This window comes from Cryptotermes secundus, unplaced genomic scaffold (genome assembly GCF_002891405.2).
Source record: "Cryptotermes secundus unplaced genomic scaffold, Csec_1.0 scaffold79, whole genome shotgun sequence".
NCBI lineage: Eukaryota > Metazoa > Arthropoda > Insecta > Blattodea > Kalotermitidae > Cryptotermes > Cryptotermes secundus.
This window is the reverse complement of record NW_019741974.1, coordinates 3,783,247-3,802,093: the sequence shown is the minus strand read 5'-3', so window position 1 is coordinate 3,802,093 and position 18,847 is coordinate 3,783,247. Positions and strand designations below refer to the sequence as shown.

The 18,847-nt window shown below is 40.7% G+C and overlaps 1 protein-coding gene across 2 annotated transcripts; it reads left to right on the top strand.

Annotated features, from left to right (window-relative positions):
• The first annotated feature begins 65 nt into the window (after nucleotides 1-65).
• Nucleotides 66-15,852, top strand: LOC111872824. Of its 2 annotated transcripts, none has more exons than XM_023867027.2 (8): nucleotides 66-171; nucleotides 2,161-2,242; nucleotides 4,882-4,934; nucleotides 7,024-7,059; nucleotides 9,802-9,919; nucleotides 11,538-11,617; nucleotides 13,584-13,694; nucleotides 15,762-15,852. In XM_023867027.2, exons 1-7 carry the CDS (start codon nucleotides 100-102, stop codon nucleotides 13,632-13,634), a joined length of 492 nt encoding a protein of 163 aa, XP_023722795.1. In that variant the 5' UTR covers nucleotides 66-99; the 3' UTR covers nucleotides 13,635-13,694; nucleotides 15,762-15,852. The 2 variants fall into 2 exon arrangements, with proteins under 2 accessions (XP_023722795.1, XP_023722794.1); XM_023867026.2 differs by having other exon boundaries at nucleotides 11,535-11,617.
• Nucleotides 15,853-18,847: the final 2,995 nt, after the last annotated feature.

The window sequence follows — 18,847 nt, the reverse complement described above, 5'->3', positions numbered from 1 at the left end:
CCACGGTCCAGTGCCTACGGAAACGAGGAATAGCAGTGCGTGTTTATGAAACAGATGCATTCAGAACGGAGCCAGTAACAGAAGAGGTTAGCGCCAGGCATGAGAAGCAAAGCAATGGTGCTCCGCGTCTTTTGTGTTCTCGTTGTACTCGCTGTGCCCCTCGTTGTTTGCGTAAGTAATCTGCTTTGCTCTTTGGCGGAGCTGTCCATTAAGTGCGAATGGTGATTTCTATGGTTCCCTAAGACGGGTCGCAAAGTATTCTGCTTGCTGGACAACTGGGAGGCTTAGGCCTGGAATTAACATTGACCGCAGAATGACTCGACCAGCAGGAGATATGCATTTCGAAATAGAATAGAACGCCGATAATCTGAGTTAGTGACGAAGTTGGTCGCACAATCGGAAATTCGAATAATTCGCTTAAATTCTTTTCCAAGGAAAAATATTATTACAATGTATTGCGCTATGATAATAATAAAAACACCCCCAAAAATTACAACAGGTGAAACGTGAAAAATTTATAAACGTAATTATAAGTTAACATTTTTCAAACACTTTATTTGAAGAGTTGAATAATGATGTTAATCAGACGCATTTATTGGTTACTTTGTTTCGGTTAATTGGCAATTCGGATAATTGGAATTTGGATCATGGGCGTTCTACTCTAAACTGACTCTTAATGGATTAGCACCCTGTGTTCTCACACAAAGTTATTTGTCAAAATTTCGTTTTGGCACACACCGTCTCACAAAAGAAATATATAACGAAAAGTAAGTAATTATCTTGCCGGTCACGGTAGCCGAGCGGTCTAACGCATGCACTGTCTTCGCTCGCTCGGAAGCCGGGATCGTGGGTTCGGATCTGTTTCCTGTGAGGTACGAACTGAATTCTTATATATTATTCTTATACACTGCCGGTCACNGGGTTCGAATCCCACTCAGGACATGGATATTTGTGTGCGTTTTTCTGTGTCTGTGTACAGGTAGAGGCCTTGCGACGAGCTGATCACTCGCCCAAGGAGTCCTACCGAATGTGTAGATCTAGAAAAACTGAAGTGAAGGGAGTTCATGGAGGTAGGCCTAGGCCCACTGGGTTTGTAGTGCCAAGGAAAAAAGTAAGTAATTATCTTAGAAAGTGTAGCTGCCGTTCGTACCAAAAAGAAAATCTAAACGTGACTGATCACATTTAGGACTCTTGGTCTGTACTGAGATTCGGTTCGGAGAGCCGAAATCACATGTTCTATTACCGTCATTGAACAAGAAAGAAAATCAATTGTACCAGTGTTACACTGGACATTATCTGGGACATGTTTGTATCTACATCCACCAGAAAACAATTGAATGCATTTAGGAGCCGGAATAGCTCAGTCGGCATAGGGACTGGCTACGGGCTGGACGACCGAGGAATCACAGTTCAAGTCCCGGTGGGGTCAAGAATTTTTACTTCTACACAGGGTCCAGACAGGCTCTGGGGTCCACCCAACACCCTATCCAATGGGTACCGGGGGTTCTTTTCTCGGGGGTAAAGCTGTAAAGGCTTGAAGCTGACCACTCACCTCCAGCTAGTGCACAAGTCAAGAAAATGTGGACATAAACATCCACTTCTCCGATTTCATATTTAACTGAATGTCATTATAATATTATAATATTACGTATATTTTAAAATCTGTAAAGACAGTCAGATCTGAGCAGGAATCTTTTGAATGCTAGGTAATGAACCAATCACTGGACGATGTGAGTGGCCCGGTGTTAATGTACCTACAGCTCTATTCATTACTGATTCTTGTGTATTTAACACATCTCTTTCCGACGTACAGGTTATGTAGCATCTAATCATAAAGGATGATCGTGAATCGTGATTAAGATTGTGTGTTATTTGATGATACGGTGCATATATTTATTATTACTGTCCACTCTGCGCCTACATCTTTCTAGCTGATCTATTCGTGTTAGGTTCGCAAACCTAAATTTTTCAAGAAGTTTTATTTGCATGAGTTCTGCATTCACAAGCAGGTAATCCTTCATTTAACCAACCTAACAATAGTGGAGGAACGTTAAAATTCTGAAGATCCTAATTATGTGCTTTTCCTTGTTCGACATCATGTACTAACAGAACAAAAATGAAATAATGAAAGTGAAGGTAATTGTTGACTCTACTTCGCAGGAGGATGACAGCGCAGGAGCCATCATGACCAACACTATAAAGAACATAATATTTTGCAAGAAGGAACACAACGCAACCAGAGGTAAGAAACATGCGAAATGCAAAGTTCATCAAAGTAGTACATGGAATTAAGTTACTACCTCCAAAACAACTCCCCAAATTTCCTCCAATACTCGTAATATCAGTAATCTAATAAACGCTGTTTGGGGGCACGCGCTTGCGTAGTTGGTTGAGGCACTATGCTACAAGCCGGAAGGTCGCGTGATCGAATCCCGATGAGGTGAATTTTTTCAATTGACCTAATCCTTCCAGCCGCACTATGGCCCTGACACCTTCATCTTAATCTTGAGCCCATTATCTAGAAAATATTGGAGCCTCAACATCTCATAACCCTATGGGCCTTCACGGCCTCTTACACGGATAGCTTTACCTTATTTTAATAATCGCTGTCTATTCAATGAACCAAATTAAAGTAGACAATACAGTTTTTAGGTGAAATGCCGATCACTGAACGTTAAATATAGTACTAACCCCTAAATAGTTTAGTAATTAACTCCATTGTCGATCACAGTGGCAATATTAAATTCCTTCTACTGTGTGGTTGTTCTGAATTTAAATAAGAAGTTTAAGAGTTTCACACCATATTTTGAAATTCCGACACCAAAAAATTCTGCTGGAATTTGTTAAATGCCTGATATCATAAACGTTTCCAGCTTTTCAGTACGAACTGAGCTGCATGCGGTTATTTCAACGGGACACAATTAACCTTGAACTTATATTTAATTACTTTTTCGCCTATCATCATCATCATCATCATAATCAATAATCTGTCAAGACGACAGGTCCACAGTCTCTTCCAAAACAGTTCCTCCACTTAATGCGATCTAGAGCTTTCTCCTTCAAATGAGAATATCCTCTTCTGTCCCCAAGGTCATCCAGCATCTTCTTACGTCTTCTTCCTCGTCTTCTGGTCACTTCTATCCGCCCCTCTCTCTTTCTTTCAATATCTTCTTTTAGAAGACAGTTACTGCGTAAAACATGATCAATCCAATTAGCCTTCCGTTTTCTTATTTCGTGTGGGATATTCCTCTGCTCACTGACTCTAATTAACACTTCTTCATTTCTCACATAATCGGTCCAACTGATCTTCTCCATCCTTCTCCAACACCACATTTCGAAGCTTTCCAGGTGTTTCTGATCTACTGCAGTAAGATTTCGCCTATACATAAATATTATTGTGAGGGAGTAAGGAACTGTCCCCATAACAGGCTTTTGAGGCCCATAGAATTGTGAGCCATCTAGGCTCCCACATTTTCTAGACAATCGGCTCACAGATTGCAGTGAGATCATTAGCCTTACACACCGGCCACCCTTTACCCCAGGAAGATTCCTGGTACTCATTTCTGTCAGAGGCTGAGTCGACGCCAGGGCCATAGTGCGCCTGGAAGGATTAGGTCCATTGAAAAACCCAATGACCTAATAGGGAACCGAACCTGAGACCTTCCGGCTTATAGCATAGTGCCTCAGCCAACTACGCTACAGCGTGAAACAGGTAATCCTGTTAATGATACGTATAGGAACTTTGATGGATCTGTGGCTGTTGTCACAGTCACATGCCTCTCCCTTGCGCGGTGCTTCATATGACAAGTGTCTGCTGATACACGGTCGTCGTCTTGCGGTACTTAGCAAGTTGTGACACTGCTTATTGTGGGAATCCGCAAGCAAATAACTGTTCCGGTTCTTTGTAAAGATGTTTCTAGGTTGGCAATTATCTGAAGTTAATATATTTCTCTTTTGAATTCTCAAATATTGGTGTTCTTGCTGTTCGTAATGTTATAGCTCAGATATAAGACGAGACTGAAGTTCTTTTGCGTAATGCAGGGCTGCAGAATTTTCACTCGACCTAGCACTAATGGCGAGTTAACCAACTACATTCAGCAAGGCCATTCTTAAGAAGCTATCAGTTCCACATTTATTCAAAAAATTCTCCTATTTTTATGGAATTCCATGATTTATTATCGTGTTCGCAAAATCGCCAATTATCCCTAAGCTGAGCCAGATAAACCCAATCAAACACGTCCATTCTTCTTCAAGATGAAACTTTAATATCAATGCTTTCGAAGTGCTTCTCTTCCTTCGGATTTACTGCTCAAAATATTGTACACATGCGTGCTGCATACAGCGCCCAACTCAACTTCTTTAATTTGGTCTCTGATAATATTTGGAGAATAGTAACAGTTGTAAAACTCCTCGTACTGCAATGTTATCCTCCGGCCCCATGTCACTTGCTCCCGCTTAAGTCGAAACATTCTCAGCAGAAAGTTGTTCTCAGATACTGTCTCTGTCCTTCCCTTAATGTGAGAGAGCAAGTTTCACACCAATGCATAACAACAGGCAAATATTTTTTCTTTAATATTTGAATAATAACTTTTGCAGATAAGAATTAAAAGACAAGAAGCTCTGTATTGCATCGTAACAATAATTCACAGAATTTAACCTGCTCTTAATCTCTTATTACAAACCGTACAATTAGGCCTAGTTGAAAACTGCTGGTGGACAGACACGAGTTTTTGATTAGGTGTTCATTTAATTAAATTTATGCATTTATCAGACAAAATGTAAACGTTTTTAGTGTGATATGTGACTAGAAAGTAATGAGATTTATCAAGCAGAATGATAATGAGCAACATGTGGTGCAACGTAGGCTTATTCATTTTTCAGATGATTATGACGCCATCAGGAAGTCCAGGGTTCCACAAACAGATGAAGGAAAGGTAAGCATATCGCCTTACTGCTCATAAAAATTGACCAGTTTGCTATATTTATACCTGCTCGTTCAATATTCGGTTTGAAAAGCCATCATTATTAACACAATCATTGTCATCGTCTATCTTCAGGAATAAAGTAAAAAAAAAAAGTGTCTTTCAAACTTCAAGTTCATTTCTACCTCGGTCGGCCGACATCTCTCTTTCCTGTCTGTTTGAGAAATATATTTGAATCACTGTCATCATCTTAAAGCCCAGAAATCTGTCGTGAAATCTAGTTCTATGTTGAATTAAGTTTGTCAATAACTATCTTCCTTCGGGTTTCTATGTTTTCGCACACAATTTTATGCCAGTTTTTCTAAATGTTATTTGCAAAATTGTATATGATAATCTATGGTACATTATCTCGAAACTAAAATGCTTAAATTTTTGTTGTATTTATCATTTCGGTATTGTACTATTATTATTGGGGCATGCGGTAGCGTAGTTGCTTGAGGCACTATGCTACAAGCTGGAAGGTCGCGGTTTCGATTCCCGATGAAGTCATTGGAATTTTCAATTGACCTAATCCTTTCAGCAGCACTATGGTACTGGGTTCGACTCAACCTCTAACAGAAAAAGTACCAGGATTATTCCTGGGGTTTAAAGGTGGCCGGCGAGTAATGCTGACCTCATCGCCATCTGTAAGTCGATTATCTAGAAAATATGGAAACCNGGTACTGGGTTCGACTCAACCTCTAACAGAAAAGTACCAGGAATATTCCTGGGGTTTAAAGGTGGCCGGCGAGTAATGCTGACAACGTCACCACCATCTGTGAGTCGATTATCTAGAAAATATGGAAACCTCGACCTCTCATAACTTTATGGGCTTCCACGGCCTCTTACAGGGAGAGCTTTAGCTATTACCTTTTTTGTTATCATTTCTCAAAGAAATTTTACTGTTTGCAAATCACCTATTCCTGTCTGAGATATGTTTTAAAAAAGGGAATCATCAAACTTCATTATATTTTAGTTTACCGCTTTGTTGTCGCTTTGAATGGCTTTCATTTTTTGTGTTTCCCCATCAAGGGTTTCGCATCACCACAAAAACAAACATCACCATAAAAAGTGGTGCCCTGAAATTTTACAATTCCATGTTATCTTCAGTCACCTGTCTCTAAGTATTATCTATAAGTGATCTTCCAGTGTCTCGCTATATGCATACTCTGTTCAACTGTACACCGAACTTAGGTTTCTCGTATTCCTTGTCTCACTTCAAACATTTATCGATGTAAAAATTATGGTCTTCCGGGTGATAGCACTGTGTAGTCTCGTCGGCCATTACAAGGTTCACCACGAACCTGCTCTCACCGCCTTCAGAAGACACCAAACGTCTTCCCAGCACTGGTAACCGCCATCAAGGCGACAAGATGTCACAACCCACGTGATCAGAATATAATTCTTACCGCCGCGAAAGCCTCAAATCTCACATTCATGGCCATTCTTTTCTTGTCTCTAGAGACTAGGCAGTGTAACGTATGCCGGCATAAAGCTTTTTCTTCTGTTACCTAGAACTTCCATTGCCCTTATGCGTTTGGTTGTCTGTTTTTACTAATTCTATAGAAATAAAATGCATGGATATACACGTATTTGCCTTGTTCCTTCTTAATACTGTAGTTTGTCTTATTGAACTTAATGTTCTAATGCACTGATGCAGTTTGCGTCATCGTGTATCCAGCTAATGCTGTTCTTAAAGTTCCTACACGAGCCGCTACTGATATGATCTGTATTTCTTATAATTTCAAATATTTACGCTTGGATATTATTTCGCCCAATTGTGTGTCAGTTATTTCAGGCAACAATCTAAGTGTAAATGTCTAGCTCAACATGTGGTTAGAAATGCCATAATTTTATTAACCAGACCACGACTATCGTGTTCAGTTACATAATCAGCGTAATCTGTAATAATGAGATTTCCTGATGAATAAAAATTTAGACTGCAATTTTCTGGGTTGTGATATTGCAGGGTCTTTTAAATGCTTTCGTACGAACCTGCTGCATTTGCCTGCATGGAAGGGTAACGAAACCTAAAACTAATATATTATCTCTTGTGTTTTAGTGCTTCATGGCCTGCATATTCGAGAAATTTCATGTTGTAAGTATGAATGTTTTAATTTAGAGCTGATAGGAACTTACTACAGCAAGGCCGCTACATAGCTAAAGCGGTTAGTCACTGGCTTCCCACCGCGGTGGCCGGGTTCGATCCCGGTTCTGGTCAAGTGGGATTTGTGGTGGACAAAGTGGCACTGGGGGCGGGTTTTCTCTGAGTACTTCGGTTTCCCCTGCCAATCTTCATTCCATCAAATTCTCCATCATCATAATCACCCGGGGCAGGCTACAATAGGCCAATCAGTGGACCCAGTTGGACTCCACTCCCCACTAAGTGAATAAAGAAAACTTCCTACAGCAGAAGTTCCTTAGAATATAATTACTGGGTGTTGGAGACGGGATGACCAGTGCACACAGGAACTGAGTCAAGAGAGAATTGTATGTAGGCCGTGACTAGTTATATTTAAAACAAAACATTTAGGCCTATGCAATACAGTCCCGTTGAAATTTAAATTTAGAAAGAAAAAAACACAAAGTCAGTAAGACGTAGGCGTACTCTGTGAAACTTTAGTTGTAAGTCTGAGTGCGCATAGAACACGTCATCACACCCAACACAATAACGCACACTACAGCAAATGTATTAAAAATATTGTGCATGTGCTTATTCAGTCTTAAATTACAATTATACATACGCACAGTCAGTAAATATGCGTTTAAAGTTTAAAGTCCAGTTATACTGTTTCTGAACGTGCCCAGACCCAGCTGAATGCGCAGTGTTGGGTCTCAGACAGCAGAGATAAAAGTACTGTAAGGATTAATGGGACCGGAGTTCACTGATTTTTCAGTTATGTTATTCCTTTCCTAATCGGAGTTTTCTTCAGACAGACATAACATAGCTATCAGTACGGAGTCCCGGTTACTCCTCACACATTCGTCTCTTCCCATGAAAATGCCAGTGCTCACGGCCGCATGGCTGCACGCGCTGCGTTTATTTAGGATAGTTGAGCTTGAAATTGAAACCAATTTAACAGGTGCTACTTCTAGATGCCAACTCACCGTAGTGTGAGCAGCAGCTTGCCCTGAACTGTGTAAGTACACTTTCGAAAGAATAGGCTGCATTTCAGCCCTAAGTTTCCTGTATCCCACAATTTTGATATTAGTATTGTGACATGACGCCTGAAAGCCTGAATATGACCATATGCTGGGCAAAGTTTCGTTAAGTGTATTCTCATGGCAACGCGGAATATATCGTTGCTGGACTATGGTTTGGTAAACACACATTCCCGTGGCAATGGATACGCACATTACAAGAGACGAACCGTTCAAGTGTTTGTTCTCTTCGCGGTCCGCACCGGGTTATAAAAGGACACGTAATTGATTCGCAGCAACCAGTCGCAGAAGGAGAAGCAGGACGAAGAGAAGCATATTATTATTATTATTATTAGATGGGGTGGGTTTCCCCATGCACTTAGACCAGTTATTGGTCCATTGTGCGTCTCCCTTTAATTTCTACTGTCGCCATACCCTAACGGTACTGGTGTGTGCTATCAGCCCCGTTCAGCCAACGAGGTCGGCCCTCGGTACCTGATATTTCCCCCATCTACCAAAGGCATTGGAAGGGCACAAACCCACTAATGTGAGAAAGGCACGGAAGGTACACAATATTGAAGACTGTCTGATCACTTGACCCCAACATCCGTCAATGCTGTGTCACTGCAGGACAGTAGGCACACTCATCAGAATTACCTGATAAGCTAAAATTAATGAAACAGACTATGGACTGGGTCACAGAAATTAAGTAGTGGCCTTCAGACCCCGTGTGAATTATACAATTGTTCAGAGGCTTTCCCAGTCAGACCCAGAGCTAAATATAAAACAGAAAACAAATTTATTAGTTGAAGAAAGCAGTATTCTGGGATTTGGCACCGTGTATATGTGGTGTTAACCGACGTTTCGGAGGAACGTCTTCATAGTCACCGCCGTGAAAGCCTCAAATCTTACAAATTTATTAGTTATTAAAGGTTTGCATTTGATGATTGTAATGAAGTTCATTTCTAATGAGTCAGCATATCAGAATTCTGAAAAAAAAGATTTTAATGTTACTGCTTAATAAGGATTGTATATCATATACCATGTCGTATATATCGCCTCTGTGTATTTAATAATAAATTAATAAGAGAATCAAATTCTAGAAAGAAATTTCCCCATCTTTAGTCTTGCATTTCTTTATTTTATTGCCTTAATATTTCCCGGTAAATTACGAATCTCCTCTGTGGGGCATTCTTTCCGCCCCCCCCCATCATCTACAGATCCAAATATTCTTCTCAGCCTCCCGTTTTCAAACACTCTCAATCTACGTTCCTTCCTTAGCAAGAGGGTTCAATTTGAAGGAAACGACTGCAAAAACAGCATAGGCCACTTGGGAATCAGTTCATTCCTAAAGCAATATCCATTGAAACGGTACAACAAATTGAACACCTTCATTCGTAACAAACACACAAGACTAGTGTTCACCATTAAGGGCTGGAACACACACAGCGACATCGGTTGTACGGAAAAAGTCGTACGATTTTTTTGCCGTACGACCTCCTTTTCACACTAGAGCGACCAAATACATTTCTTTGTTCTCCGACTGCCGTACGGTAGATGTCGCATGTCGTCACCTATGAAAGCTAAGAATACACTTTATATTCTACTACTTGATGCGACATGAACCGTACGGACGTCGTACGACCGATGTCGCTGTGTGTGTGTTCCTGCCCTAACACAAGATGATCTTCATTTCCAGACGAGAGGTGGGAAGTACTCGGCAGATTCCTTTGCGAAGGTCGTCATAGAGCTGTACAAGGACGAGTTGCAGAAGCGCGAGAGGGCACTCGAGATGGTTCAGGATTGTGGAATACAATGTAAGACGACTTCTGGATTTAATTCGCTGTTATGTGACACAGCACTACATGATAACTTACTCGTTTTAAAGAGACAAGAAATGTAAGACATGGCCCGCTTCTCTGTGTCCTTTTATGTCATATTCTCTGGTACTTTTGTAGGCTTGTTTCATTTAAATGCGCTATGTCAACTGTATTAATAGCTGGACAAAAAGTGAAACGAATAAAATATAGCCTATATAAAATTGTATTGGCAGTCACAGTCGCCGCGCGGTCTAGGGGCATGAAATGTCTTGGCCCACTCGAACACTTGGATCGTGGGTTCGAATCCCACGCGAGGCACGGATGTCTGTGTGCGTTTATTCTTTGTTTGTGTTGTCCTGTGTAGGTAGCGCGACCTCGCGGCAGGACTGGTCACTCGTCCATGGTGTCCTACCGATTGTATATTTTTTTTTTTTGCTTTGGCACTACAGCCCCAGCGGGCCTAGGCCTACCTCCATGAACTTCTCCGTTCACTTCGATTTTTCTAGATCTTACACATTCGGTAGGACTCCTTGGGCGGGTGAACAGCTCGTCGCAAGGCCTCTACCTGTACACAAACACACACACACAAACTAAACATCCATGCCCTGTGTGGGAACAGACTGTATATAAGATCCATAATTCCGGATTATTTCTGATAGGAACAGTCCAAACGGCCTAATCCGTGAAGGAAGGAGAAGAAATTGTATTATTATATTATGAAGCGAATACAAGTTTTGCAGGTTAAGTGAAGGTATTGCACACAGTTACTGTGCACTCAGGTGTCAGGTTCAGGTTTGATGCGTACCTTAAAGTATTTAAATCATTACAGAATTAATCAAACCTAATACTTTTATTTTCTATATATCAAAGCATGGATAATCAGTTAAAACAATTCATAAATATTGAATAGATTTTTTCTTCTAATTTCTCCTACAAAATTTAAACTTCGAAACAACAGAGTTGGCCTTTAACTCATTGCCTCACCTCTGGATTCTATAAGTAACCACTGTGGTAGCTGGGCCCTTCTTTACCAAGAAGTATTTCATCATTGGTCACTGCCAAGATTTAGTTTCATCCACTCTTATTCTTGCAAATGTATACTTAATATTCATATTAGCACTATTTCTGCATATGATTCTTTGTCTTGAAATAGGGCCTTTCTCATGAGAATCACGAGTAACAGTTATAATAATTGAAAAGTTGAATGGTTTTCCTCAATGTGCCTAACATGCAAATACATGCAACGGGAAACTACGTGACTAGGTAGATTCCAAATGAGTCTGACGATGCTGTATGACACTCAGAATTACTGGGTTTTTTTACTTTGTCTATTGTCTGGTATTGCGGAAACCAGAAATCATTTCGGAAACTGGATCTGTTTCCGTCCTCAGGTGAGGGGGGAAGACGCCTCCTCTTTTGGGTCCCTTAGAAAGAGCTAACCTCAATCACCTGAGGGCGGAAACAGATCCCGTTTCCGAAATGTTGTAATTTCCCGTTTCTAGAACACCGGATGATGGACAAAGTCCAAAAACCCAATAATTCTGAGCAGATGATCAAGTTTTCTGGAACTAGCAACATATAAGGAAGAGCTTGGCTGTTGTCTTGGTTCCAGTAGCAGACGAATGGGGCGGTACTGCTGAGAAATGCTCCTACCCTGCCAAGGTGATGGAGTGTATCGCTTCGTACACGTCAAGGGTAAGTTAAGTGCTTTCTATGACACACAGTCCACATTTAATAATTACTCAGTTCGTCCAGGAATGTTCTGTGTTTGATTAATCCGTCTGGTAACTGCCGTGTTAAAACAGAGGCGAATATAACCAGAATTAGCTGAACATAGCCCATAAACTTGCAAGAACAATTTTAATGTTATTCTCACTTACAAGTGGCCCCTTCCTTGCAGACGTCCGATCGGTATCTTATAGACCTACATGTATGCATTTAACATTATCTGCACTAGAGCCTCGCGTCTCGCCCATATCAAAAGTCTCGAGTAAATTGCCCACACAGGAATAAATGAAAAGTTAAGTTATATGTCACATTCACGTGATTGTCTTCTGAGTTGTATAGCAGACTTAAGAACACTGAGAAGCCTCGTAAGTAGGTACAAATGTTTCGGCAGAACATACTGCTTCCATCTTCAAATTATATCTGGAAGATCTCTTTTACCGTGAAGATTGAGGCAATACGTCCTATAGAATGTCGGTACGCAGCTACCAGATCACACCGTGTCATGTTCACATCTTTGAAAAAACCTCAGGCCTTGGATATGTTGCATACTTTCTCCCAGATCAATATATCCTCCTCAATCTCGGCTTATGCTCTTCACTCAGGGTGAGTGACGACGTTTCGCATTCATACGCAAAAATATAAAACTTATAATTTTGCAGAACACAGCATCATTTAATAATCTTAGGATTAATGGCTTAATGACAATTTCCTTTGTTGGTTAGGTTGGGCCATTTTATCCAGCGGGAAAATTTGGCAGCTGACCATGGCCCTCAAGGGGCAAGTGTCTGTTCAGTAAGCATAAACGTTGCCCAGCTATTTCCGAAATCCTCAAGTGAACGCAGCCCCTATGAATGGAGATAAAAGATAGGGCGCGAAAAATGGTAGACCTGGTTCACAATGAGCCGACGGTTCTATCAAAAGCAATTGCGAACCTCTGGAAGCTGACAACTAATCATAAATTATTATTCTAATGGAAACAGTACACAGTTTATATACTTTACAGCAGTAATTGACTTCTGGACTCTGTGATATTCTTCTATAAAGAAGAAGAGATGCAGCTTAGACTCATAAAAGTAGGAAACAGATGTTTTGAAAATGTGGCACATTTCAGATATTTGGGAACGACGATAACAAATCAAAACCTGATTCAGGAGGAAATTAAGAGGAGACTGAACTCGGGTAATGCTTGCTACCATTCAGTCCAGAACCTTTTGTTTTTCGTCTTCTGTTTAAAAACATAAAATTTAGAACGTACGAAACTATAATTTTGCATATGGTTGTATGTGGGTATGAAACTTGGTCTCTGACATTAAGGGAGGAGCATAGACTGAGGGTGTTCGAGAACATGGTGTTGAGGAGAATATTTGGACCGAAGAGAGGTGAAGTGGCAGGAGGTTGGAGAAAACTGCATAATGAGGAGCTTCATAACTTGTACTCTTCACCAATTATAGTTAGAAGGTTCAAGTCAGGGAGGGTGAGTTGGGCATGGCATGTAGCACGAATGTGGGGAAGAGGAATGGTTAGGATATTGGCAAGAAAGATAAAAGGAGATAGACTGCTAGCAAGACCAAGATACAGGTGGTTGGATAATATTAAAATATATCTTAGGGAGACAGGATGGGGTGGTATGGACTGGATTGATCTGGCTCAGGATAAGGACCAGTGAACGGCTCTTGTGAACACGGCAATGAACCTTCAGGTCACATAAAATGTTGGGAAGTTCTTGAGTACCTGCAGAAGTGGCAGCTTCTCAAGATGGGCTCAGCTCCGTGAGTGAGTGATACAGTTTTTCGACTGCGCTCATGGATATTTACTCCGTCAGCAAACAGTAAGAGCCGGACATTTTACTGCTATATGAATGGCGTATGTACAAGTATGCATTCCCTACAGTGTACAGGAAATGGCACTACTAACGCAGCCTTCTTTGTTCCAGATCCCAATCGTCAAGGATTTCCTGAAGTACCAGAAGAGCGTGGAAGCCTGAGTGAGAAGGATACACGCTGAATCTCAGAAACAGAAGTTCTGACGGCGAAGGTGAACGGATGTGAGTGGAATAATTGGATAAATGATTCTTTCATGTAGCTGCACGCCATTAAGTTCATGGGGGAGTGGAGGTGCAGCTACACGCATTCTTAATCTTGACAGTAGATACAAGTGCCTGAAGTGTTTCACTGCCCAGCCGCTTTACCGCCGAGGCAAGAGACGCCGGTGGCCATGTGATTGCCCTCAGAGCCCATCTCGATTCACTGGTAGAGCGAAAATCTCTTCTCTTTCCGTGAATCGAACATCCGTAGACCAGCCTGTAGGACAATCACTATACTTACTCCTAATTATATGAATAACAGCATATTGAAAGCTAAAGTTTTCATCGAAATGTCTAAGGTTTTTATTTAGTAGAAAAATATAAGTTTGCGATCCTAAACCTTCTGAAGCACTAGTAACTTGGTACCCTCCAGAACCACTGCCTTATTCTGGAGAGGAGGTTTGTGCGCCCCAGTGACCAGGAGAGCAATGCTGGCGGGAGCTTAAGTTCCTGGTAGTACCACCCATTCTCGAGAGTTCAAAGGATAGGGGTCATAAGTGTAGTTCCTGGTCCTCAAGCTTTGGGGGTTGCGCGTGGAGCTAACGTACCAACCCCGGAAAGATATACTGTTACTAAACGTGGAGGAGGCCAAGACCCCCAGGGGGTTGTAGAGCCCGTAAAGAATGAGAAGTATAAGCAAATTGTTATGAACATCATGCCACTAGGAGTGGTCTGTTCCTTTATTTTAATTTATTTTAATTTCCAACCATCAATAATACCAACAAGATGACTATTATATTATGAGAGGGAAGCGAAAATAATATCACTTTATATAAGTTCCTGAAATAATATATAAATAAATATTTTCAAATTTGTGTACATTTTTCTAGAGGAATGACATGGTAATTATATTTAACTGCTCACTCATGGTGGTAACAAATAGATCATAACTATAACTAGGAAGTATGTATGAAACATTATTGTATGTGTTAGAAATTACAAGCATGCTGTCCATGTGAAACTTAAAATGGTTTTTATTTGGCAAACTTCATAAATATAACTTTCTTTCCTTGACACTACAGCCCCAGTGGGCCTAGGCCTACCTCCATGAACTCCGTTCACTTCGGTTTTTCTAGATCTTACACATTCGGTAGGACTCCTTGGACGAGTGATCAGCTCATCGCAAGGCCTCTACCTGTAGATAAACACAGAAAAACGCACACAAACATCCATGCCCTGAGTGGGATTCGAACCCACGATCCCGGTTTCCAAGCGAGCGAAGACAGTAAATGTAACTATTTTTTTTCCCTTGGCACTACAGACCCAGTGGGCCTAGGTATACCTCCATGAACTCCGTTCACTTCGGTTTTTCTAGATCTTACACATTCGGTAGGACTCCTTGGACGAGTGATCAGCTCATCGCAAGGCCTCTACCTGTAGATAAACACAGAAAAACGCACACAAACATCCATGCCCTGAATGGGATTCGAACCCACGATCCCGGCTTCCGAGCGAGCGAAGACAGTGCATGCCTTAGACCGCTCGGCTACCGTGACCGGCTAAATGTAACTATTACTGAAGGAAATTATGGAGAGAAATATAAGATTGATTCGTATAACTTTATTCTACAGTTCTTGCCAATCTATTTTAGTGACAGAAACTTCTGAAATTAGGACAGGAAGCACAGATCTCCCAGAAGAATGTGTTGCCTACAGGAACGCTACAGGTGGTTACAGCTAAATTGTTCTTAAAACATGAATAGGAAACAGTTTAAATAAGTTTACAATTCTCGATAATGAATCTATTTTCATTAATTTACAGAGTTCCTTCATATTCGTATGTAGCACTTGTTTCCTAGAGCCAAAGTAAACATCCTCAGGGCAAAGCTGCATATTTCGTATCCGGCAGCAAATTCAATGCAAATCTGTTACAGCATTGGTTTCATATGCTACATGATTATACATGAGTTTTCAGTTTAAGTAGTGAGTTTAAAAACAACGAGAAAATTAAATTATTTCAGCTAACAGACTCTAGGATCACCACAAATATTTAACTTTGTTGAAGTTTTAACCCTTTTTTTTGTTTCAGGAGCTGCTGAAGCCACTGCAGAAATCTGAAGGTTGCTTTTTATTTGTTATTTGTGACTTCAATAAAATACTCAAAATATCTTTAAACTGTCCATGAGGAATATGTCGTTGCATTAGGGTGCAAATGCATTGTTGTGACACTTTATGCCAATTCATAAGATACTGTGACTGTACTCATCTTCAAGCTGTTGAATACTTAGACCAAAGCCTAATTCTTACATCAGAGGGCTGGTACAATAGGCCAGAAGTGGCCGCAGTACAAGGGACTTAGTCGCACCCCACTAGCAATAAAAAAATTACCAAACTCTATCCAGACCTGATCAAGTTCCTAGCGCGCGTATACAGTGAATTCATAACTATGAGTCTTATTCTGGAATTCACATACCGTCTTGAGCCTTTGAAATCATAACGTTTCGGATACTGTTTCTGTTTCCAACATCAGGTCCGTCGGAGAGAGGTAGGTTGAGACTAATTCTCTAAGAAATCCAGAAGAGCAGATTTCGTTTTTACTCCTAACACCTGACGACGGAAAAAGGTCAGTTTCCGAAATATTGTGGTTTGAAACATTCAACACGATGGACGAATATCTAAGTATGTTATATTCGTATTTATGACTAAACACGATCATCAGAAATCTTTACACTGGATTGAATCGTGATTCCAAAGTGTCCCTTAAGGGTTGTAATGTGTATGATTGGATTATTTAAAGGGTTATCTGGGAAAACTTGGATTAAAAGTGTCCAATTTCGTCACTCAATCTTCATAACTTTGTATTATGCAGCTTAAATATTAAGATTGCCTAAAAGATATAATAATAGATTATTCAAAAAAGTTTCAAATAGAATTTTAACAAAATTTTATTTAAAATATTTGGAATATATATATTAGAAATCAACAACTTAGAAGGGCTATATGTATGTGGAAAGTTCATATTATAAATTCTCTGGGAAAATAGGATTTGAAGATGTATTGGATTCATGTGAAGAAGGGTAACCGTCAGTAACAGGTTCACTTGAACAAGATAACGGGCATGGAATTCCATAAAACGCAAGAAACTTGGTGGATAGCTGAGACATTATTAGCTTCACCAGAAGGACTATGCTCCGGGGTTCATTAAGTAGTTATTTATTACATTACGTACATTGCAGAAAGCATATGTACTCTTTATATTGGTTATATTTGAAGGCCAAAATTAATCTGAATAACATTTAAAACTTTATTTTCATATCTATAACAAACATACTGTGGCTCCATTACAGGGTAAACCTATCTCTGTAACAGGCAGTGAAGACCCATAGGGTTGTGAGACGTCGAGGCTCCCACATTTTCTAGACATTCAGCTCACAGGTGGCGGTGAGGTATTAAGCCTTATATACCAACCGCAAATTACACGTACACCTCAGGAAGATTCTTGGTACTCATTTCTGTTAGAGGCTGAGTCGACCCCGGGTCCATATTACGGCTGAAAGGATTATGTCGATTGAAAAATCCAATGACCTCATCGGGAATCGACGCCACAACCTTCCGAACTGTAGCATAGTGCTTCAAAATGGTTAATGCTGTTTACAGACATATATTTAGCTTGTGTCTTTATTCCTGCGGCTCCCACTTGTTTCCTAGGTTATCTGTGAAGCGTTTCGTTTCTCTTAATATCAGACAGTCGATAGGACTCCTTGGACGGGGGATCAGCCCGTCGCAAGGCCTCTACCTAAACACAAGGGAACACAAACATAGAATAAACCCACACAGGCATCCATGCCTCGAATCCGAGCGTTTGAGTGGCAAAGACAGTCCATGCCTTACACGGCGCGGCTACAGTGATCGGTTGATTACGGGCAGAATAGACGCGTATTCCAGGAATGGTGATATATAGTGTATTTACGTATAATATATTATAAGTCAAATATGCACTATGTAGGAAAAAGTAGTTATTGAACGTCAGCTATTGGTAAGGTGAGGAATTAGACACCCGTGACGTAATTTCATCTTTCCTAATATGCCACAAATCTCTCTAGTTAGTTTGTATATACGTTCTATGCACAAATTGCATAATATTAATGCATGACAGGGAAGCTGTGTCTGTGCGTTCTTTAGAAGGTTCGCTTAAGAAATACAAATAAATACATAAACGAGCAATTATGATCTTCAAGAAATCTTGAAGACGCCAAGCAAGAGTTCGCAACTCTGTAAGGAACAGTTGGACCTCATTACAAGTGTCAAGCAAATCCTGGGCTGATTTTAAAGTCGACCTTATAGTCTCGGAGTGGAACGTTGTATGTTTCGAGAAGTGAATAAATATTAGAGAATGTTGGGATGGTATGGAGAAATATATTAATTTACAGCACTCAGAAATAAAGCAAAGAAATTCGTACACCGCCATGTTGGTTGCACTGACAGACACAGAAAACTATGGAAGAAGTAAAGAATGAATGCAATGGTTTCGTTCAGACTTATGGAAACATATGCTGCTACAGATATTTTGCAAAGTCATCTGGTAAAGGTAATAGGTACAGCTATTCCTGTAACCATAGGGTCGTGGGACGTCGAGGCACAGATGGCGGAAAATTTATGAGCCTTACGCGCCGGCAGCCCTTTAGCCCCCAGGAAGATAACTAGTACTCATTTCTGTTACAGGCTGAGTCGGCCCCAGGGCCGAAGGATTAGGTAAAATTAAGGAAATCCAATCACCTCATCGGGACTCGAAACCGCGATCTTCCGGTTTGTAGCATATTGCCTCAACCAACTACGATACCGCGTGCCCACCAAGTCATCTTGTACGAGATCTAAATTGTCAGGAGAGTTTTCTCGCATAAGTTACAAGTATTAACCCTCCCCCTTCACCCCCCCTTTGTTGTTTAAGTAACGACTCTTTGAGAAGTGAGTCTACAGAGCGTTAGAAGGTAGAATGACTGACGAATGACCAACTGAAAGAAAACCGGAAGGAAGTAGCTGCGGCCTATGGATTTACTATGGCGGCATTTGCCTGGAAGGACTAAGAAAACCACAAGAATCTCGGTTCAGAATAGCCAGTGGCTCGGCTGAGATTTGAACCGAGGAGCTCCTGACAAGTTTAGAGAGTCACATCTA